This window comes from Capsicum annuum, chromosome 7, assembly GCF_002878395.1.
Source record: "Capsicum annuum cultivar UCD-10X-F1 chromosome 7, UCD10Xv1.1, whole genome shotgun sequence".
NCBI lineage: Eukaryota > Viridiplantae > Streptophyta > Magnoliopsida > Solanales > Solanaceae > Capsicum > Capsicum annuum.
Genome location: NC_061117.1, coordinates 185,643,894 through 185,667,404, shown reverse-complemented (window position 1 = coordinate 185,667,404; position 23,511 = coordinate 185,643,894). Strand labels below are relative to the sequence as shown.

At 36.1% G+C, this 23,511-nt stretch overlaps 1 protein-coding gene and 1 long non-coding RNA gene across 3 annotated transcripts; one reads left to right on the top strand and one right to left on the bottom strand.

The window, feature by feature from the left end:
* Positions 1–267: 267 nt before the first annotated feature.
* LOC107878207 (probable lipid-A-disaccharide synthase, mitochondrial) lies at positions 268–12,747 on the bottom strand. Of its 2 annotated transcripts, none has more exons than XM_016725127.2 (9): positions 12,605–12,747; positions 12,223–12,470; positions 5,056–5,155; positions 4,790–4,895; positions 4,491–4,711; positions 3,653–3,731; positions 3,059–3,297; positions 1,282–1,508; positions 268–694 (listed from the first exon to the last, which is right to left on the bottom strand). In XM_016725127.2, exons 2-9 carry the CDS (start codon positions 12,456–12,458, stop codon positions 502–504), a joined length of 1,401 nt encoding a protein of 466 aa, XP_016580613.1. In that variant the 5' UTR covers positions 12,459–12,470; positions 12,605–12,747; the 3' UTR covers positions 268–501. The 2 variants fall into 2 exon arrangements, with proteins under 2 accessions (XP_016580613.1, XP_047271270.1); XM_047415314.1 differs by lacking the exon at positions 12,605–12,747 and adding an exon at positions 5,951–8,767 and having other exon boundaries at positions 12,223–12,361.
* Positions 582–1,232, top strand: LOC124900075. Its single transcript, XR_007057694.1, has 2 exons — positions 582–723; positions 878–1,232. It is a non-coding gene; the product is annotated as an uncharacterized LOC124900075 (long non-coding RNA).
* Positions 12,748–23,511: the final 10,764 nt, after the last annotated feature.

Below are 23,511 nucleotides of genomic sequence, written 5' to 3'. Positions count from 1 at the left end.
ATTGTTATCCCACCAAATGGGTGGATAACTTATTCCGATACTATTTATTAGTCCCGAGATAAGTTATTCCGGATATTGCCAACCAAACATGCATTAAAAATTTTATCCCGAAATTATTTATTTTTGTAACTTAAACCAAACGACCCCTTAGATAAATCTCCTCACCTCCTTCGATCTTACTTCATAAATCCAGTTCACACAGCTTTTAATCTGAACAACCACCGACTGACCAAGTGCTATCGAGAATTAAGAGAGGACGAAGGAAGATCGTCCAAGACCGGAAAACTTTCATTAACTATTTCACACAGCTTTCAGATACAACTTGAGATTGCTATATGCAACTGAAAACTGAGGAAGGAAATCAACTGACAAAAAGTTGAAAAATAACCCACGACTGAAATGATTCAACTGCCTTTCAGCTTCATGCTAACCTCCAGAACTCTCCGCTTGCATCTTATTACCAATTCGCTCATCACAGCTGCTGAATTTGAAGCGAACATATTATTCCACCTTCCTCTGATAATACAGTATTGCATTTGCTGCAACCATACTTGGTGTACAATCAGAAATAGGAATCCTCATCTCCCCCAGGGTTGAGCAACCAAAACTCGTCTCTGGAGGTCTTAGCAGCTTAATAACCTTTTCAGCAGCATTGATTTGTTTTTCCCCAAGGTTTTCATCAAGTAATAAATTCCTGCAATTTCAAGATTCTGGAGTCACAATGTAAGCCATTTTAAAGTCTTATTATAGCATGTACTTCCACACACACATAGGCACACAATTGCAGCTCTCTAGTTTTCATCTTCTAAACCTTTTGTTCTATCTATGATTGATTTCATCTGAATTTGCTAACATCAGAAAAATAACAACCTGCAAGGTAGAAGAAAGTATAATTTCGGGTCTCATGGCCAGCTCGCCCATTTTTTTGACAAAAAAGAGCACCAAGAAGGTGCAAGATGTGCAGTACTTTTCGGCTCCTTATGAACGCAAGGATCTGAGAAAAGCTAGCATGAACTCCATGCCATGTTCATTTAAAAGATTACACAAGAATTCCAATAATACAAGGACTTATACTTCAGTCGTGTATATGTATAGTTTTTCCTTCAGTACTCTTATTTCGTTCCAACCATAGTAAATAAAAAACGAAGACAACCAGCTCATGTATTTCATTGGACGATATTGTCCAAGACAGAAACTTTATACATCAGTGAAGTTTAAGTTAAATTGCTCCAGACTGTAAGAAACCAAAAAAGAGATTAGAACCATTTACAGGAAGCTTACTTGAGCAATGACTCCAATTTTGAGGGCGTGCATTCCTGAAATAGAACTTCAGGGATTACAGCTGAATCCAATAGAATATTAGGAATAGAGATATAAGGTATAATAGCTTTGTATCGTATAACCCATTCTGTCAGGAGATGGGCTCGATATGCAACAACACATGGTAGTCGTGCAAGTTGCATCTCCATTGCAACCGTACCCGAAGTACATAGAGCTACACTGCTAGCCTGCATTATGCAGAAATACAGTACAAGTTACCAACTCCACCTTGAAACATGGCATAACAATTCAGATATTCATGAGCCATAAAAGTAAAGGGAAAAGAAAGTACAGGCATACACATAAAAAGGACAGCCCGGTGCACTAAAGCTCCCGCTATACGCTGGGTCCGGAGAAGGGCCCCACCACAAGAGTGTATTGTACGCAACCTGACCTTGCATTTTTGCCAGAGGCTGTTTCCAAGGCTTGAACCCGTGACCTTCTGGTCACATGGCAGCAATTTAATCAGTTACTCCAAGGCTCCCCTTCAACAGGCATACACATGGATAATGGATCCACATATTATCTCCATCGGTGATTTAGTCATATTCACAGAAAATGTCACTTCTTACTCATAAAATGATTTAACAGCAGAAAAATGATAACCTTAGGCTTTCAAAAGGGCAGTGTACACTGAAGCTCCTCGTGCATCGTGGGTCCAGGGCCGAACCATAAGCATTTATTGTATGCAGCCATACCCTGCATTTCTGCAAGAGGCTGTGCCCTTAGGCTTTGTATGTCCCCTTAAATAATTACAAAAAATGAACTGAAATTTCAGTGTTAGGTAGAATATAAAAAGAGAGAAGTAATGATAGCAAGAGAGGGTCAAGTAAATAATTCACGCACAATCCAAATACTAACAACTATATATAGGAAAAGGCTTGTTGGTTAAAACAAAGATTATCTAAAACCAATCTTGGTGTAACTACTGACTATTGGCCTCTCATACTTGACAAGGTTGAGGTAGGTCTATGTACACTCTACCCTCCCCAGACCCACTTGTGGGACTATACGAAGTATGTTGTTGGTGGTGATGTAACTACTGACTATTGAAACATCCTACACCAATTGAGAATCTAATCCACATTAGAACTCTTTGGATTACTAAAAGAAATGAAACAACTTGGAAAGGAAAGACAAACATAAATTTTGTGAAAGATCTCACCAATTGAAGGAAGCTTGTAAGCCAATCTTCAAGTACTTTTCACTTACTCTTACTTGTTCTGGATCTTATTAAGCTTCAATCTGCCAAGAGCCTGATATGCTACCTATCATCACGGACAAAACTAGAACAAGACAACATGGTTACCAATTGGCCAGCCTTTAGTAGCAAAGACTAGGTCCTCCGTCCTTGTGCTTGGATATTAGATCCCCCCATCCAAACCCATCAATGTGAGCCAAGTGGCTGGGTTCCCAACTCACAATGACTCTCATCCTCTCAGCATTGCGATAAACTTAATGCCAAGAAGAATCAAAAGATGCTAGTGTTCCATTGCAAGGCGTAATAATTGTGGTTTGTACCTTATGAGTACCACCAAGAGACTTGCCCCATTTCCAATTACCCCATATTCCAATTTGAGTCATTTTGGTCACAGTCTCAAAATAGTTCAGCTATTCTATAATAGTGAACATTCAGACCTTTTACTAAGCCCCAAAAGTACAAAACCATAATAAAAGACATAACTCTAGTTCTAGCAACTTAACTATAAATTGTATAGGTACAAGATCAAGTGCTTACACTAAATGAATTGTATTTCATCTGATGTGATCCTCCAGAAACCAATACAACAGATGGTGGCAACTTACTAACAGCTTTACTGATGTAGTCTTCCACATTTTGATTAGGTGCCACATGAACTGCTGCTACCAAGTTCGGAAAAGAACCTTTTAATTGCTCCACAGTTTTTGAAAATATTGGGAACATCCGAGTAACCTCCTGTAATCTACTTCCAGGAAGCAAGGAAATAACTGGAGATCCTTTAAATTGAACAAGAAAACATAATTAGAAAGCTGAGAAAGATAATAGAAACTAAAGGATTAGCACACTACCAACCAATATGTCCATTTTTTAGGGTAAGCCACCGGAAGGAGAAAGAGATTTTAACATATGAGGAGTGAACACGGGGAGCAAGATCTTGCATTGTTAGATAAATGACAAATTACAGCAAAAGCATAGAAATATACATTGTTCATAAAAATCGAAAGCTTTTCACACATTAAACACCTTTGTACTTTCATCAAGGAATCAAAACTGGGTAATAATATGCACAAATATAGTCTATTATGTTACAGCAGAAGCTTTCTATAAACAGTATCTTACAAGTTAACGTACTCGATGATATTCCATGTTCAGTTAGAAATGATTCAGCATTTCCTTCAATTCTGTATCTTCTTTCAGTAGCATCCTTCCGCTAAAAATCAATATAAAACTACATTAATATTTTTTTTTTTTGATATGATAAATAATTTTATTAACATTTGGGGGCAACCCTATAAACATATAACAAAAGGACAGAACCTACACCAAAATATGGTTCTCAACAAAAGAGCTCCAACCCTCTATACAAATTGGGACCTCACAAGTACACCAAAAGTAAATTAGGTACAAAACACTACTGTCTAATTTTACGAAATGAAGTTCCACTTCTTTAAAAGCCCTCCTACTCCTCTCTTTCCAAATGACCCACATGATTGCTAAGGGGGAAACACCCCGCCATTAAGTTACGTTGGGTTATAATTCACTGTTTCATATTTCTTATTCATTTCTCTTTTCTTTGCTTCACTGGTGTGATTCACCAGGATTATACAGAATTATTTAGAAGTTGTTAATTGACAACAAAAAATGCAATTTCAAAAGCTAAAAAACCATACTCTGAGCTGAAGACACTATGATGGAATCACTCTATCAGAACAGGGAAATTATACAAAATTTCTTAGTGAATTATTTCTTCATAGGAGTTTCTCCGTCGCATCTGCGAAATCATACATGAATTCTCAGTAAATAGTTTCTTGAAGAGAGAATATCTGCATGCTCAAAAGCTGAAAACCCAGACTATGGTACCAGATGCATAATTTGAGTGGTGACGGATGCACTACTATGTCATTAGTCGTTATTACAGCTTGTCATGTACCAAAAATTGAATAAAACACATATCAATATACTGATTTACCTGGAATTCCGGAATATCTTCAAGGGTGGGATGACCAACAAAGGTTGCTGCCAGGCCATTTGATCTACAGACTTCTGCCTCAAATGGAAGAATGCATAGTACATGATCCACAAACTGAAGAAGTCCTTTGAGCCTTGCTTCACCACCTTTCCAGGCCCAAAATGATGGTGCTACATAATGGAAGTGCAGAGGGCTAACCATCCCCTGTTGAACACACGTAGCTGCAAAATGTATTTTCTGTGTTCCTGATACCTTAACTTGAAAATCTCTTTGAACTCACAAAAGCTACAGATCATTACCCCTCAAATGCTTTAGGAAACGGAAGGAGAATCCTTTAGCGTCCACAGTGAGTATGACATGAGGATTAAAAGAAAGAGCAGCTTCTATAGTTTGTTTGAGCCTAACCTGCCATTTCGAAATCCAAATAAGGTCCAAATTTCATGCATGTACCAAACCATTCAGACAACATGAATCACTTTTTTCTTAAAGTATCACTTCAAGTAAATGACTTGGAAAAACTAGTAACTTGGTTTTCTTTATGCAGATATTCATAAGTATTTCATACCCTAAACTGATTAAGATATGGCAGCAACTCCCAAATGCCCATTACTGCAATATCCTCCATTGGAAACAAAGGGTTCAACCCTTGCTTAGACATCATATTCCTGGAAATATACACAGAAAGAATACTGATAATTAAGAAAGAATACTGATAATTAAGGATGGCAACTTGACATCATTATTGACTAGTGAAAGCATAAAATATAACAACATACCCAGTGCAATCCCAGAAGTCTGGGGAGGGTAGGATGAAAGCAGACCTTACCCCTACCTTTGCGGGGTAGAGAGGTTATTTCCAGTATACCTTCAGCACAACAATGCATTACCAAAACAGCCTAGAAAGCAAAATAAGGGCAGTAAAAAGGGAAGATAAACATAGCCAATGAAGCAACAGGTAACAATAGAAAATAAAGTAAAAGATACTATGGAAGTACTAAATAGTAATGCAATACTACTTAAAGGAAAAAAAAGAAATTAGGAGACTAGCCTCCTAAGTCGCCCACATAAAGGTGCTAACCCACGCGGCTACCAACGATCCTTCTGCCCCAATCTTCAACCTCCAAATCTTCCTATCTAGAGTCATGTCCACAGTAAGTTGAAGTCTGGAAGATATGCCATGTCCTGCCAAATCACCACCCCTAATTCTTCTTTGGCCTACCTCTACCTTTCTTAATACCCACGATAGCCAACCTCTCACACCTCCTCATTGGTTCATCATATGTGTAAGAAAATAATGGAGAAAAATTATTATTGAATTGTGTGTCTACATTATTACATTGACACCCTATTTATAGATACTACATTACAATTCTTTTCTAAGTAGGATTTTGTGTACTATTCCTATTCCTATTCATATTTTAACACTCCCCCTCAAGCTGGTGCATACAAATCATATGTACCTGGCTTGCTACAAATATGATTAATACGAGGACTGGTGAAAGACTTGGTGAAGATATCTGCAAGTTGATCTCTTGACTTTACAAATTCTGTAACAATATCTACCGAGAGTATCTTTTCCCTGACAAAGTGACAATCAATCTCTATGTGCTTGGTCCTCTCATGGAATACTGGATTAGATGCAATATGAAGGGCTGCCTGATTATCACATACAAGTTTCATCTTACTATTTTCGCCAAATTTTAATTCTCTCAGCAATTGTTTGATCCAAATCAGCTCGCAAGTTGCTGCAGCCATTGCTCGATACTCTGCTTCGACACTAGATCGAGCAACCACACTCTGTTTCTTACTCTTCCAGGACACCAAATTACCTCTTACTAAAACACAATATCCAGATGTAGAACGTCTATTAAAGGGTGATCCTGCCCAATCAGCGTCTGTATATCCAATGATATGCTCATGGCCTCGATCCTCGAAGAGTAGACCTTTACCTGGAGATGTCTTTATATATCGCAAAATACGAACAACTGCATCCCAATGACTATCACGGGGGGAAGTCATAAATTGACTTACCACACTCACAGGAAAAGAGATGTCAGGTCTAGTCATTGTGAGATAATTCAACTTTCCAACCAACTGCCTATACCTTCCAGGATCACTGAGTGGCTCTCCTTGTCCTGATAGAAGTTTAGCATTTGGATCCATAGGAGTATCAATGGATCGACATCCCATCATTCCTGTCTCCTCAAGAATGTCTAAAGCATACTTGATTTGACAATTAACAATACCTGATCTGGACTGAGCAACTTCAATACTTAGAAAGTATTTCAGTCTGCCAAGGTCTTTAGTCTGGAAATGCTGAAAGAAATGTTTCTTCAAGTTAGTAATACCATCTTGATCATTGCCGGTGACAACAATATCGTCAACATAAACCACCAAATAAATACACAGATTTGGTTCAGAATGGCGATAAAACATTGAATGATCAACTCCACTATGAATCATGCCAAACTCCTGAATCACTGTGCTAAACTTTTCGAACCAGGCTCGAGGGGACTGTTTCAAACCATAAAGTGACTTGCGCAATCGACATACAAGGCTACTAGACTCCCTTGAGCAACAAAACTAGGTGGCTGCTCCATATAGACTTCTTCCTCAAGATCACCATGCATAAAAGCATTCTTAATGTCCAATTGATAAAAAGGCCAATGGCGAACGACAGCCATAGAGATAAAAAGACGAACTGGTGCTATTTTAGCCACGGAAAAGAAAGTGTCACTGTAATCAAGCCCAAATATCTGTGCATATCTTTTGGCAACAAGCCGAGCCTTCAGTCGATCAACCTAACCATCCAAACCAACTTTGACTGTATAAACCCAGCGGCAATCAACAGTAGATTTACCTGCAAGAAAGGAAACAAGCTCCCAAGTACCACTAGTGTGTAAAGCAAACATCTCATCAATCATAGCCTGTTTCCATCCTGAATGAGAAAGTGCTTCATCTGTAGTCATAGGGATGGAAACAGAGGACAAAGATGATACAAAAACATAATGGGGTGATGACAAACGATGATAACTTAAGAAAATATAATGTGGGTTAACATTACGAGTGGATCTTATATCTTTTTAAGGTGCAACTGATTGGCCAGAAGAAGACAGGTCCGCAGTAGGGGAAGCATCAGGCATATGACATGGATCATCTGGGACTGATGTTGGACGTGGGCGGCAGTGATAAGTCAAAAGTGGTGGCACTGTAGCTGGCAATGGAGAAGTAATCGTAGATTCCTCAAACATTAGTGTGGGTAAGATTAGAGGTATGGATAAAACCTCAAAAATATTAAGATGATCAGAAGATGTATAGTAAGGTTGAGATTCAAAGAATGTAACATCAGCGGACATAAGGTAGCAACCCAGATCAGGTGAATATCATTGATATCCTTTTTGAACTCGAGAGTAACTAAGGAAGACACATTTGAGAGCACGAGGGGCTAATTTATCTTTTCCTCAGGCTAAGTTATGAACAAAACATGTGCTCCCAAAAACACAAGGGGAGACATAATAGAGATGTGACTGAGGAAATAGTATGGAATGGGGAACCTGGTTCTGAATCAAAGATGATGGCATTCTATTAATGAGATAGCAAGATGCGAGGACTGTATCGCCCCAAAAACGTAGCGGAACATGGGATTCAATGAGAAGAGTGCGAGCAGTCTCAATGAGATGCCTATTTTTCCTTTCTGTTAAACCATTCTGCTGAGGGGTGTATGGGCATGAAGTCTGGTGAATGATTCCTTGGTGAGTCATAAACTCTTGAAACTGGGAGGATAAGTATTCTAAGGCATTATCATTACAAAAAGCACGAATAGAAACACCAAATTGATTTTGTATTTCAACACAAAAACCTTTGAATATAGAGAATAACTCGGAACGATCTTCCATCAAGGAAACCCAAGTACATCTAGAAAAATCATTGATGAAAGTAACAAAGTAACGAAATCCTAAGGGTGAACTGACTCTACTAGGACCCCAAATATCAAAATGAACTAATAAGAGAATAGACTCTGAGCGACTCTCAATACTACGTGAAAATGTAGCACGGATGTGTTTCCCATGTTGACACAACTCATAAGCTAATGTGGATAGACTAGACAAACTAGGCACCATCTTTTGTAGCTTGAATAGATTCGGATGTCCTAAACGTTTGTGAATAAGGTCCAGAGGATCTGTTGCGGAGCATGCTGTGAAAGAATTTGAAGAGGTAAGATGGTAAAGGCCTTGTGATTCATGTCCTATGCCAATTGTCTGTCCCGTTTTGCGGTCCTGCATTAGAAAAGAATCATCAAAAAAGGTTATACTACAATCAATGGCACGTGTTAAACGACTAACAAATGCAAGATTAAAAGGACAACCAAGGACATAAAGAACAAAGTCTAGAGTGACAGAAGATAGGGGTTTGGCTTGTCCAACTCCTTTTGGCTCTGTTCGAATTTCATTAGCTAAAGTAATAGCAGAAAAAGATTGTGAATAAACAATATCAGACAGAAGTGATTTGTCACCAAAAATATGATTAGAAGCACCTGAGTCCACAACCCATGATCCAAAGGTAGGAGATTGTGCAGTTGAGGCTATTGGTAGAAATATATGCTGACTTGCTTGATATTGAAGATAATCATTATATTCCTTGTCAGATAAATACACCCGTTGATCACCTGTGGTGTTAGACTGAGCAATATGAGCATTTTTAGGTGGTCGGCCATGCAAAGAATAGCATATTTCACGAGTATGTCCAAGCTTATTACAATAACGACACTTAGGTCCAGAATAACATATATCCAAGCTTATTACAATAACGACACTTAGGTCCAGAATAACATACGCCATGAGCATGTCCAAACCTTTTACAATAACTACACCTACGTCGAGATCTTCCAAATCGACCTTCCCCTCATCGATTCTTCATAAACTCTGACTCTGAGTTTTTGATCTCCTTATTAAGATTCAGATTTAATAAAAGAAATATCGTTGGAATTTGGCCGGGAAAAAGAGAAGTCGATATAAGATCTGATGTTCGGAAGTTGCTCGGAATCAGAAAATAATCATATGAGCAGACTTGGAAATAAGTGAGGCTACTTGAAAAAAAAACTTTCGAAAAATTGCATGCGCCGAAAAAGCTTCTGATAGTCGTCGGAATCCCAACTCCAGCGATCAGAATCTGCAAATAATCTCCAAAAATGAGATCGGAATACCCAGGCGACTCCAATGGAAAAAGAAATAGTCAGAAACTATATCGAAAAAATGCCTCATGTGTCGGCGCGTGACCGAGATCTCGCCGAAAAATCTTGTTGTTGTCAGCGCGTAAAGGCGCATGCAGAGATATTTTCCGATGGCTCTCGTCGGGGTTTAGTCGTCGGAGATTATAGAGCCTTGTATTACTCTTGGTTTTCGAACAACACGTACCAAACGGAAGATGACACAATTCAGCCGCCGGAAATTGAAGCACAATGTTTTTTCTCACCAAAGCTTTGATACCATGTTAAAATTGGTCTTGGGCCTAACTCACATCCCAAAAGCTAGCTCATGAGGAGGAGGATTGCCCAAGCCTTACAAAGAGACCACCCATCTCATTAACTACCAATGTGGAACTTTCTTCTTAATCTTTAACACCCCAACCTCACGCGTGGACAATCTCCCCGAAAATCGGGGGCCCAACATTGGGTGAGAATGGACCATGCTCTGATACCATGTGAGACAATAATGGAGAAAAACTACTATTGAATTGTGTGTCTATATTATTACATTGACACCCTATTTATAGATACTACATTGCAATCCTTTTCTAAGTAAGATTTTGTGTACTATTCCTATTCCTATTCATATTCTAATAATATACACACCTTATCTTCACATGCCTAAACCATCTCAGTCTCACTTCCCTCATCTTGTCCTCCACGGAGGCCGCTTCCACCTTGCCCTATATACTTTATTGCAAATCATCTCTCTCTTAGTATGTCTGACATCCGTCCGAGCATCCACATCTTCACTACCTTCATCTTCTGAGTATGTGTTTTTGATGGGCTAGCACTCTCCATTCAATCATACAGGTCTAACCACCGCTCTGTAGAACTTATCCTTGAGCCTCGAGGAACATCCTTATCACACAAAACCCTGAAAGCGAGCCTCTATTTCACCCACACTGCTCCAATACGATTGACAACATCCCTGTTAATCTCCCTTTTACCTTGTATGATGGACCAAGAGTAACTTTTGGCACTTTTTCCTCTAGATTTTTCTACCAACCTTTGCCACTCCTGCTCCCAAACTAGTATCCTCTTCCTCCACTTCATCCAAATCATAATTTGTTACCAGACTTCTTTAACATATACAAATTCAAAAGACAGATGTTTAGCAGAGATTCGTCGCAGGTGCTACACAACACACACTTAGTGTTCATTCAGACCCCATCCATGTAATTTCTCCTTAGTTCTTAACCCTCCCTGTAATGCATTCCAAAGTACAAACGTTTGTTTAGGGCAGTCTGCATTATGACTGCATGTTATCCACCTCACCTCTCACGCACCTGTAAATACAAGAGATTAAGAATTTACCATTGTGAATAATCTTCTTGTCTGTGTTCATAACTAACAAGTGCTTCCTCCTCATATTCAGAATTTTCTCTGTCATCCAAAATGTTTGTTTAGGTGCCTCCATAAGTGTTTGTTTAAGTGCCTTCATAAGTGCCAAATCTTGCTTCTTTATTATGTGTGCATCCAGCTAATCCAAAGCTTGTCTTTCTTCTGATTGTGTGCCCAAGGTAGTTTACAGTTCATGGCCTAACAGATGAAGATAAATTGTCTTGTAGTCTGATTCACCCCTCCAATATACACTTGGCTTTTGAACAAGTTAGCTTTCACTTAGTAACTCTAACAAGCTACTAATTATCAATAAGGATACCCAGAAAGTGTGAAAACATCTCTAGGCATAGTTATCAATTATGTGCAGCTACAAATTTTTGAACTTTCGTTCACACAACAACAACAAACCCAGTATATTCCCACATAGTGGGGTCTGTGGACTTTCGTTCACACACCCTAACAAAAATCTTACACTTTGTTTTGTATGGTTGTTACGTATTGTTTCATAATGTATCATATTGCACTGTATTGTGTGGTATTGTAAAAAATAAAAAAAAATAAAAAAGCAAGCAATCCAGTGCACTAAAGCTCCCGCTATGCCCAGAGTCCGAGGAAGGTTGTATTGTGGTGCTCTGTATTGTTTTAATTAATACATGCTTGAGATTATATCATTTTTTGTTATTACATAATCTCATACATCAACCATTTTGAAGGATAAACCAACAGGAAAAGTAGAATATGGGGTGGGGCTACTATTCAAAAGTAGGATAACAGGTAAAATAGGATATCAAATATATTAAATAATAAGTAAAGATAAAATGAGGAAAAAATAAGGTAACGATACGACCATACCATATTGGTTGTTTCATTGAATGGGACTTTTTGCCGTTACGTTAATGATGGATTTTAACTATGAGATATAATAAAATTTAAGTAATAATCAAAACAAACATTGTGTTTAAACTAACGACACAATACAATACAATAGGTATCAATCATTCAAACACACTGTTAGGGGGTGTACCTCAAATTTCCTATTCAAATTAAAAGTTATATAATGTTGCAAAAAAGAACTATTCCTGGCAGACCAAAAAAAGGCACAAATATGATGAACAAATAACTAAAAAGAAAGAGAAACATTACCCTCCAACACCAGCAAAATGTACAGGGAAAGGAGAAAGCTTTATCAAAGAAGTCATTACACGTGAACCAATTATATCACCAGAAACCTCCCCAGCAACAATGAAGACCCTAAGTTCACCATCTTTTGAAGCAAAATCAACTGTAGATTTACTTGAAACTGAGAATGTTCTTCTTATCTGTCTCATCAACTTCATGTTTATCTCACTATTCACATTCCAAATTCTTCTAAAAATCATATCTTTGCTGACCTATTATCAAAATAATATATGTATGAAAAATCTTAGTAAAACCCTTTAACTTGGGGAAGTAATAAAGTAAATTAAAATGGGAATTTCATTAAACAACTTGTATGTGGAAAATGGCACACAGTGAACAGACTCACCAGCACTTCCTCCCTCCGTCCTTGAATTGATTGCTTTGGAATTAAATTATACTCCCTCAACTTTATACTAGGGGCGGTTTGTTTGGGAACTGGTTATTTCGAATAATTAATTTCGAAATTAGTTATTCAGAGTTAATTATCTGATTATAGGGGTGATTTATTTGGGAATAGGTTATTCTGAATAATTAATTTCAAAATTGTTTATTCAGAGTTAATTATCTGATTATGCATTTGTGATAACTTTATTTCATCAATATAATATAAGTAGTGGAATAAATAACTTTGAGACTAATTAATATTATATTTTATTTTTAATTATTATGCCTTATACCTCATCAAACGAACCCTTAATAGTTGAGGCCCACAATAAAAGAGTTAGTTTTATTTTTGAGAAAAGGATCAAATTTGTTTCTCTACTTTAAAAAATTAATTAAATATACCACTTATCATATTTTAAGATCAAATTCACTTTCGTTGTTATAACCTGAGGTCAATTTTATCCTCGTTGTTAAGAAATTTTCATTTGTACTCTTCATTTAACAGAAAAATCAAAATCAACATAAATATTTTGTTTCTAAAAATAAAGTACACCCTAATTTAACTCATCCCAACCGACTTGACTCACAAAAAAATACAACAAATATACCCTTCCTTAGTTAGGTTGGTCGAGTTTACTCTACAATAGGTTGTTTAAAAATGAACAAAAAGTAAAATAGAATGCGATGGCACACGAGCATGGAGCTAGAAAAAAATGTCTAGTACAAGTTATGCTACTGTTGCAATTATGTTCAAATTTCAAATTTTGATATGCAATTCTATATGCATCTAGATTCTAGAATTAGTGGATAAACTTGTTGAGCAAATGACATAATGAAAATTTTGTGTAGATCCAAATTATATATAGAAACATAAGAATGAAGAGATGTAAGGATTGACACATAAGGAGACCTCTTGACTCAATCATCCATAGAAATATCTAGCTGGCCTAATATGTTGCATTTGACTGCTAGGTGTCATTTTTCATGAGTTTTACACTGATATAAATCTAACACACTTCTTGGATAGATTATTAGTAATCTTGTGTTAAAGGTGTTAAAGAACTTCAAAGGTGTTCTTGTTTATACATGAACTTGTGTTGAAGTTGGTGTTGTTTGTATACAAATTCTTGTACCCGAAACACCATACAAAATACAATCTTAAGGAATAATCTATAGAATCTGTATTGCTTGTTTTTGGAGATTAAAACTTTAAGATTTTTACTCCGTTTGAACTTAACTAGCGGTTTGAAGACATAAAATCTTCATCACAAGTTAAAGGTCACTCGATTGACGATTGAAAGTAATCAAAACTTCATCGTTAACTACAAACAAGAAGAGTTTAAAGTTATTTAACTTAAAAGTAGTATTCTGAAAATACTAAATTTACTGTCTTGTGGTGACAAGAAAAATGACTAACGAAAGTCAAATGCAAGATGCGGCAATGTCTATGGGGGCAACAAGTATTGCCTCAACAAGTCGCACGAATGCTCCTCCAACAATGGCACCGACGGAGAAACCCAAAAAATTTACGGGCATTAACTTCAAGCGATGATAACAAAAGATGTTCTTTTACCTCACCACTCTATGCCTTCAAAGGTTCACCAGTGAGGATGCTCCTGAGGTGCCTGAGAAAACCTCGGACAAAGAGCGTCTCATGATTGTAGAGGCTTGTAAACACTCAGATTTTCTTTGCAGGAATTATATCTTGAGTGACCTTTACAATGTTTATAGTGAAACTAAGACATTGAAGGAATTTTGTGGGGGGGGGGGGGGGGCACTAGAACGAAAATATAAGACAGGGGATGCAGGAATTAAGAAATTCTTTGTTGTAAGCTTTCTGGACTTTAAAATGATAGATAACAAATCGGTTGTCTCTCAAGTTCAGGAATTGCAAGTAATCATCCATGATCTCCTAGAAGAAGGTATATCTTTGAAAAATACCTTAGTTGAACAAATTGAAAATGTTCTTTGTACTCACATAAACTGTTGTAACGACCTGAAATCACCTCTCGGGATGTCACACGGTGCTTAAGTCTACAAGTAGACCCCAGCTAACCCTTTGAGCCTGTTTCTACTAATAACACTCATTTCAAGATGAAATAATTCAAACACTAGCATAGTCATATCATATGAATGAAAATACGAAGAAGATGCTCGATCCAAACGACCACAATACTGGAAACCTCAACACAACCACAATATGATAACTAGTCTGAAAAAGCCTCTACTAATCCATGAACTAGAGAGCCGTTGGGAAAGGTCCCCAACTAACTCGAAATGAACTGAAAGTAATAATATAGTCTCTCAAATACAGAAATGTCTGAAGATAGGTCCTCGAACCATGACGACTCACCACTATGGAAATGTAGACAGAGATACTCGAAAGTCACTAACGAGGCTGAGACTGAGCACCTGAACCTGTATTATAAGACAATGTAGCACATAGACGTATATGTGGATCAACACTTGGGAATGTACTGAGTATGTGGGGGTGCATGCATTTATATAATACAACATCAACACTTTTTAATAAAATCATGCATGCAATAAGTAATGACTCATATGGCTCGAATATGTATAAAATGTAAAGCTCATGAATCATGTAGATTGGAGAATGTAACACAAATCTCGTGAGTCATTATACTTTTAGCTTTGAAATTTGTACTTTTCTCTTATTCTCATTACTCAAGGCTAAAGGAAACTTTAGGCAATACTTTTAACTCATGCATATGTCTCATGGAGAGTAAAACTTCTTTAATGCTGAATAACTCATAACTCTTTTGAACTCAAATACTTGGAATTCAAAATCATATAACTTTGGAACATACTTGAAGGCATTTCATTCACGTTAGGAAAATATCTCATTTCAAGCTTTAGGGAAAAATACTCATATCAAGGGAAAGTATTTTAGTTTTAAAGGAAAATATCTTATCTCAATGGAAAATACTTTAGTTTAGGGAGTTTCTCTTAACCGATATAAACCATGTGAGCTACATGGAGTCCAACGTTTTGTACTCCTAAGGAAAAGACCTCACGGGGAGAGGCATCATACTCTTTCCAATGAGTATAACCTAGGTCTAGTGATCACTAAAAAACTCGACTTTGGGCCTAATATCAACTCGTCCTTAGGCCCAATAATAATCATAAACTCAGCCTCAGGCTCAACCTATGGTGGTTCGTAGTTTTGGGGTAAGAAACCGTAGTAACTTAGCCGCTAGGTGCTAAATACTACTCCTTTTATATTATCTGCACTCATCTCGTAAAAATTTACTTTTAGAAATAATCTCATGGTTCACCATGAACCCAATAATCACATCGATAATCTCATATAGTAGAGTGGATTTCAAAAGTCAATGACCATTAGGTCAAAACATTTCTCAATAATCTCAGAATACTCAAATCATAGGTGCTTATCGCACAAAAGTTCATAAAATCTCAAGTCTCAAGTAGGGCTTAATAACCCATAATTCAATCTCAAGTTAAAACTCATCAAAAGCATAATAGATAGCATATAGATTCATAACTCATGTAGAAATCTGGAAATTTCAGCAATTTGTCTCAAAATCTCAACATACTTATATACTTCAATATCTCAAACATTTCAACTATTAACTTCTCAAGGATTAAAATCATGGGGTATAGACCTAGCTGCAATCTCGCAAGAAAACATGTAAAAATTATGCCATTAGACTCTTAATTCATGGGAAACATCAAAAGCTTGCAACCAATAACAATGGGTGAAAACCCCCAATTCAATTTCATGTAAAATCTCATAAATAGCAGAGAATTGTAGTTCAAATAAGCCTTTGGGCATAAGGGTGAAAGGATTACCCATGTTCAAAACCCCACATACCTTAGATTATGAAATTGGATGAACAAGCTTACTCTAAACTCTTCTTCTTACTCTTGAGAGAGGGTTCTTGCAACTCTTGAACTTGGGGAACTTAAATCTCAACTCAATTTGTTGAATCTATGGTGAGTTCTTGGATTTCTTGGAGAAGGGTTTTAGATTTGATCTTGAGGGAGAAACCCTAACCTTTGGATGTTTTGGGAGATAATGAGGCCATTAAGTTCGTTGGAATATATCTGAGGGTTAAAAGGGAAAATACCCAAAAGCCCCTTTCAAAACGGACTTTAAAATACTGAATGGGGGATGCGACGGTCGAAGCGATGGTCTGTCGCTAGCCTGACGGTCCGTCGGGTCATTCATCACATGTCGGCTAGGAATGGGAGACACTGCCTTGATGCGACAGTCGGAGCGATGGTCCGTCGCAAGTTCGACGGTCCATCGGATCGTCCGTCGCACCTGGGTAGTTCCGACAACTCTCGGTAAAACGACCATAACTTCTCACCCCGATACCGGATTTAGATGAAATTGGTATCATTGGAAAACTAATTCAATTATCTACAAGAAAAATAGTCAAATTTGAGAAAATTCTATATGGTTTGAACACCAATCACTTGGGAAGTCCTTCTCAATCTTTTAGGAACAAAATTATACTTCACTTGACACGCTCTAAGGCTCGGACTACGAGGGAACTTTGCGAGGTCTTACAACTATTTTGTAGGTTTGGTTGTGAATAATGCATTTCAAGTTGCAGCGATAATTGAGAAGCTTCCAACTATGTGGAAAGACTTTAAAAAACTACTTGAAGCATAAACGTAAGGAGATGGCTATCGAAAGGGAATTCTGCAATTAATGGAGCACAATTGTAGAGATGACCAAAACAATTCTAAGAAAAGAAAAAAAGTTGAACAAGGAAGCAATCAACCCAAGAAAAAATTCAAGAAAAAATGCTTCAATTGTGGCAAGATTGGCCACAAGTCCACGGATTGTCATTCCCCAAAGAAAGGCAAGAAAAAGGACCAAGAAAATATGCTTGAGTCTAACAAAAAATGTGATGATCTGTGTGCTATGTTCTCAGAATGCAACTTGGTGGGGAATCCTCACGAATGGTGGATGAATTCTAGTTTCACCCGCAATGTGTGTTCCAACAAAGAGTTATTTTTGTCATTCACTCTGGTTCAAGTAGAAGAAATGATCTACATGGCTAACTCCGCTACTGCTAAGGTAGAAGGAATAAGAAAAGTGTGCTTGAAAATAGGGGTGGGCATATTTTGGTTTAAACCGAAAAAACTGAAAATCAAACCAAAATTTAATTTTGGTTTTGTTTTTTCGGATTGGATTCGGTTTGTAATTTAGAATTTCAATTTTTTGGTTTGGTTTTCGGTTTTAAAAAAAAGATTGGTTTAAACCGAAAAACCGAAATTTTATATATATATATATATATATAATATTTAGTAATTCACTTTCACAATTAACATTGAACAGCAAATTCGTATATACCGCAGACTGTTTATGGATTGTTTTAATGACTCAAATATTTTATGGACTATTTTTGTGACTTTGGACTGTTTTATGGACTATTTATGCAGAAAGTATGTTGTTTCATGGACTATTTTTACGAGTTTTGTGTTGTTTTGTAGACTATTTATGCAAGGTTATATTATATGTAATGATTAATGACGTTATGTATTATGTTAAACTTATGATTATTTCATTTCGTTTCATCCATGTTGAGTTATTTATAATTATTTATATTTGGGAATGAAAAACAGGTTTGAAAAAAAATAATTTTTCTAAAAAAATCCATCAATTTAAATGCTCTGTTATGACAAAGAGAGGCTAACTACTTTAAATATTTCAAACCAAAATAAAAATTCGAAATAACCGAACCGAATTTGTAAAACCAAACCAAACCAAATTTATTTCGATTTGGTTATGGATGCCATTTTTGTCAATCAAAAAATCGATAAATTGAACCGATATTAAACAATCAGACCGAACCGACCGAACGCCCACCCCTACTTGAAAATGACTTCAGGCAAGGTTTTTACACTGAACAATGTATTGTATGTTTCGGAATTACGTAGGAACTTGATTTCTGTTTCACTTCTAGACAATAACTGATTCAAATGTGTAACCATTTCTGGAAAAATTGTAATTAGCAAAGGAGAAATGTATGTAGGAAATGGCTATCTCACCGAATGCCTTTATAAAATGAATGTAATGAATGTTTAAATAAATAAAAATTCAAATTTTTCTAACTTGCTTGAGTCTTATAATTTACGACATGAACGTTTATGCCATGTTAATTACAAAATGTTACGGAATCTGATTAACTTAGAAGTTTTGCCAAACTTTGAGTGCAGTAAATCAAAGTGTCAAATGTGTGTGGAATCAAAGTATGCAAACCATCCTTATAAGTCTGTTGAAAGGAATTCCAATCCTTTGGACTTAGTACACACTGATATTTGTGATATGAAGTCAACACCATCACGTGGTGGAAAAAAGTATTTCATAACTTTTATTGATGATTGCACTAGAAGGAGTAGAAAGAACATCCAAGGGAATGGGTTTAAGACCTAGGACAAGTTAGCATGGCGGTAAATCTACCTAGCAGACTGGAGATCCCAAGAGCTAGGTTCAAAGAGATCAAACAAAGTTGTTTCTGACAGGTTCAACATTGTCAATTATCCAACCCATTCTCATGATGTAGACAATGTGTAGTAAACAAGGATAAGACTTAAAGTGAAAAGTCTTTTAATGATTATCTAAATTTGGCAGATTTGACCAAATAGTTTAATCTATAGGATTGAACGTTTAGAAGTCTCCTATGTGAGGGCGAAGTAGAAGTCGCTTCAAAGAGAATGTTAGTAAAGGCCCATTCTATAAGCTCTCATGAAATCGAGATGTGTTCATGGCTGAAAAGGACAAAAATGTGAGAACCATAAATAGTAAAAGGCTGGTTGTATGACATGTGTTGTCTAGGTATACATTAAAGCTTAACGGTTTAAAGATATCAAATCTATCGATTGACCGAGTGTATTCGATGCATGTTCGCTACTAAAAGTTTAAAGGGAAACCTACTTATCCAGATACAATTAGTCTTTGCTAAATGATCACATGCTTGTCCGTAAATTTTTTAAAAGATAGCCATTCCCCATTCATGTGGGGGATTGTTGGGTTCAAGGTGTATGTGAATGGAAAATAGAGAAAAAATGGTGGAGAGAAGGGGACACTAATTTGGAAAGTGTACTCCCAAGTTAGAAAGTTCACTCATTTCTCCCACATTGGTGGGAGAAGGGAACTTGAGAGTGTTGTTAATAGAAATCACTTACTCCACATAGTAAGTGAGGCAAAAAATAAGAGATGCCTTGCGCCATCGTCATAGTTGCTCGCTCGTCTCGGCTTTGGCTTTGGCTTCGGCTTCGAATTTGGATTTGGAAAATGATCGATTGATGAGATTTGGATTTGGATTTGGATTTGGAAAATGATCGATCGATGAGATCTAATTTTTTAGACAAAATTTATTTAGAACTTGTTTACAAATGATAATTTAATCCAAAATTCCAAAATCTGAACAATATAACTTTTTCTCCAAAATGCAGGCGCATTTCAGACACAATTCTAATACATACGCAACGCACATCACAAAGGGATCGACTCTTTGAGAAAAGGCACACTTTTTTGACATGCAGTCGTAGTTCAAACACAAATCAAAAATTACCGACGCAGTTCAAACGCAGATGCTCACTGGACTCTACAAAATATCAGCTACGACCTCAGTCCTGGCACAGTTCCAGCGTAGTCTGGGCGTAGATATGTGACTATTACAGAAAGGTGCCTTTATGCTGAACCAATGCATCTTTTCTAAAAGGATACACTTAAGGCTATAAATAACTACTATTTTTCTCAGGTATTGGTATCAGTTTTGACAGCAAAAACATTTTTGTTATTAACAAAAACTCTGTGTGATCATTAAACTATTGAGTGAGTTCGTAGAATCCAACAATTTGAGGTACCACTATTGTTCGGATAGCATGCCATTTTATCCTGGGAGGAAGATTCCATAACCTCGGGTACAGTGAGGGAAATTATTCCTTAAGGACACTCTATGAAGTTGGGGGACTTGGCCTTAAATTTTGTTTCATCTATTTTCTGAAATCTAACACACTTCTTGGATAGATTATTAGTAATCTTGTGTGGAAGGTGTTAAAGAAATTCAAAGGTGTTCTTGTTTATACATGAAATTGTATTGAAGTTGGTGTTGTTTGTATACAGATTCTTGTACCCGAAACACCATACAAAATAACAGAAAATAACTATTGTATATGCTTGCAAAGACTGTATGGATATATAGACACTGTATATGTATGCGATTCCCCTTCAATCTTATTATAGAAGTGTATTAGTGTGGTATAAAAGAGTATTGATTAGGTATATGATCCCCTCTTTCTTTTCTAAAAAGTGTATCAATGTAATATAAAAATGTATCAATGTGGTATAAAGTGTATCAATCTAACAGTATAAAAGAGTATCAATTGGATATATGGACACTGCATATGCATAGATTCCCCTTCTATCTTATTATAAAAGTGTATCAATGTGGCATAAAAGAGTATCAATTAGGTATAGGATCCCCTCTTTCTTTTTTTTTTTTAAAAAGTGTATCAATGTAGTATAAAAGTTTATCAATATGATATAAAAGAGTATCAATTGGGAATAGAAACTGCATGTGGCTGACTAGGCAAATGGCTAAAAGAAGAAAATAAATTTAGCTGACTGGCTAAAGTTGTTCACCTTTTTAAATTGTGGCCATTTTTTTTAAACTGATCAACCCATGTCCTTTCCCCTTAATAAATATCCAATAGCCTAATCTTGTTGGAAAAATTTGACCAACTGAACTAAAGGAGAGGTATATTTGTTTAAGTCCTTTTTGTGGGTCAGATTGGGCGGGGTGGGTTAGATTAGAGCATTTAATGTTAATTTGAATTTTTATGTTAAAAAAGCGTACATGTGGAAAGTTTATTGATAACAAGGATAAATTTGGCCCCAAATTATGACAATGAGGGTAAATTTGGCCAAAAAGTATATGACTATAATGGTAAACTTGACCCCCAATGTATGAAGAAAGGTGTCTAGCCAATTTTTCAAAATAGATGGATAAATTTAACTCTTTTTTCCTTTTCTTTGTAATCCAATTTATGAAATCAAAACAATTTTATATATTTTTTCTTTTTTTGATTTCTATTTTCGAAATTAAATAACTATATAAAATAAAATATTTTCTTACTGAAAGTCTTTCAACCAAGTTTATGAATTTCACCTAAGTTTGTTAAGCCTTAATTGTGGATTCAAATTTTTATGAACGTAGTCTTGAGTACGCCCTATATTTCTAGCCCGAGCTACGATGAGGTTTAAAACCTCAACTCCTTATTAATCATTCTTAAACTTTTGTGAATTTCTCTTTTAAGCTAAGGAAGGAATTTGAATGAAGGCATGATCTGTAGAGAATAACATAAGAAAAGTATAATAGAAGAGACTTATTGCAAGTTCAAGATGTTAACTAAGATCAGATGATTCAACTAAAGATGAATAAGTTATAAAAAGAGAAATGGAGAATTTAGGTAGAAGAACTTGGCTATTTAAAGTGATTTTTAAAACGCTTGTCACAGAAGAACTTAAACAAAAACTTTAAACCATTTTTCGTTGAATGTTTCAACAATTTTGGCGTGACTCCTCTTGCTTTTTCAAATGATGAAGAGTTCCCATCAACGATTGGCCCTGCAAGGAAAAATGAATATATGTTGACAAAATTGTAATCTTAGTAGCGGGATAGCTTTACAAAAGTCCTCATCGGCCATATGAATAGTATTTGATGAGTTTCATATTCTTGAGTTCCATATTCATCCATACTCCTAGCTCCCAGAAAAATGTATTATCTAGAGAAACATTTGTGATGGATCAGTTTGAGACTCTAGGGGTTAAGATTTTCAAGCCTGATCTTTCCAATGCAACCCATACATAAGCAAATTTCATTAAGATTAGACTCCTTATTTAAGTCGGTAAGGATCTTGTTGTCAATTTCTTGTGAAACCTCAATCATAATAAGATCCAGCGCCAGATTCTTTTACTACATCCTCGATAAATAGTTTGGTAGCTCCAGAGCTTTCAAATATCATGAGAACTATTTTTCACATAAAACTGAACCTCTAAGGTCAACTTCTTCATCTATTTGATCTTTATTTTTTGCATTAGATTCCAGTATTTTCTCTAAGCCAGTGATTGACTTTGATATTATTGATTATTGACCAAAGTCTTAAAATTTCACTACGTCTCTCTCAAAATGTTTTATCCGAAAAGGTCACCATTGGCATATATAATTCAAACACTATCTGTTCAAGATTTCCTTCAACTTTCTTCACTTACTGAATTTTATTGCAGTAACTTCCCTCCACATGATTGAATGTATTATATCATGAATGTATGACCTAAAATCAATGAAACTCATGGCATCTAGTCTCATCTGCAATGAATCTTCCCCAATGTTTTTCTTCTTTAACAACATTTTTAGTTTAAGCTGCGTTGCTTTCCGTGACTTGAAAATATATTCTTATATATCCTACTTTACCACATTGATAACATCTGAAAGGCTTTTCACCATAATTGTTAGAAGACTCTTTCTTCTTTCCTAATGAGCTTGAACTGCATGAGGATCGATAGTACGGCATATCTCTTGTTTTTTCCTTAGAGTTTCTCTTGTCAACAACAAGAACATTTTCTTCACCGTCTTTGACGAACACATCAACGAACTATTTGTCTAGTAAATTCTGTGATGATAATAAATTCTCAGATTCCTCCAAAAATGATTGTTGAGTCCATCCTTGAATTGATGTCACAAAGCAAATATATTTTGGTTTTAAACCATAAATAATATTTTCTATTATTTGTGCTTTAGAGATAGCCCCATTCAAATTTAATAAAGATATCTCAGAATGTAACTTCTTAATCTTTAAAAAGTATTC

Coding starts and splice junctions, on each gene's coding strand:
- LOC107878207 (XM_016725127.2), bottom strand. CDS start 12,458: ATGATTTTTAGAAGAATTTGGAATGTGAATAGTGAGATAAACATGAAG. Junction 5,156..12,222: donor CATTTTGCTGGTGTTGGAGG/GTAATGTTTCTC, acceptor GTATATTTCCAG/GAATATGATGTCTAAGCAAG. Junction 3,298..3,652: donor TGAACATGGAATATCATCGA/GTACGTTAACTT, acceptor TTCAATTTAAAG/GATCTCCAGTTATTTCCTTG.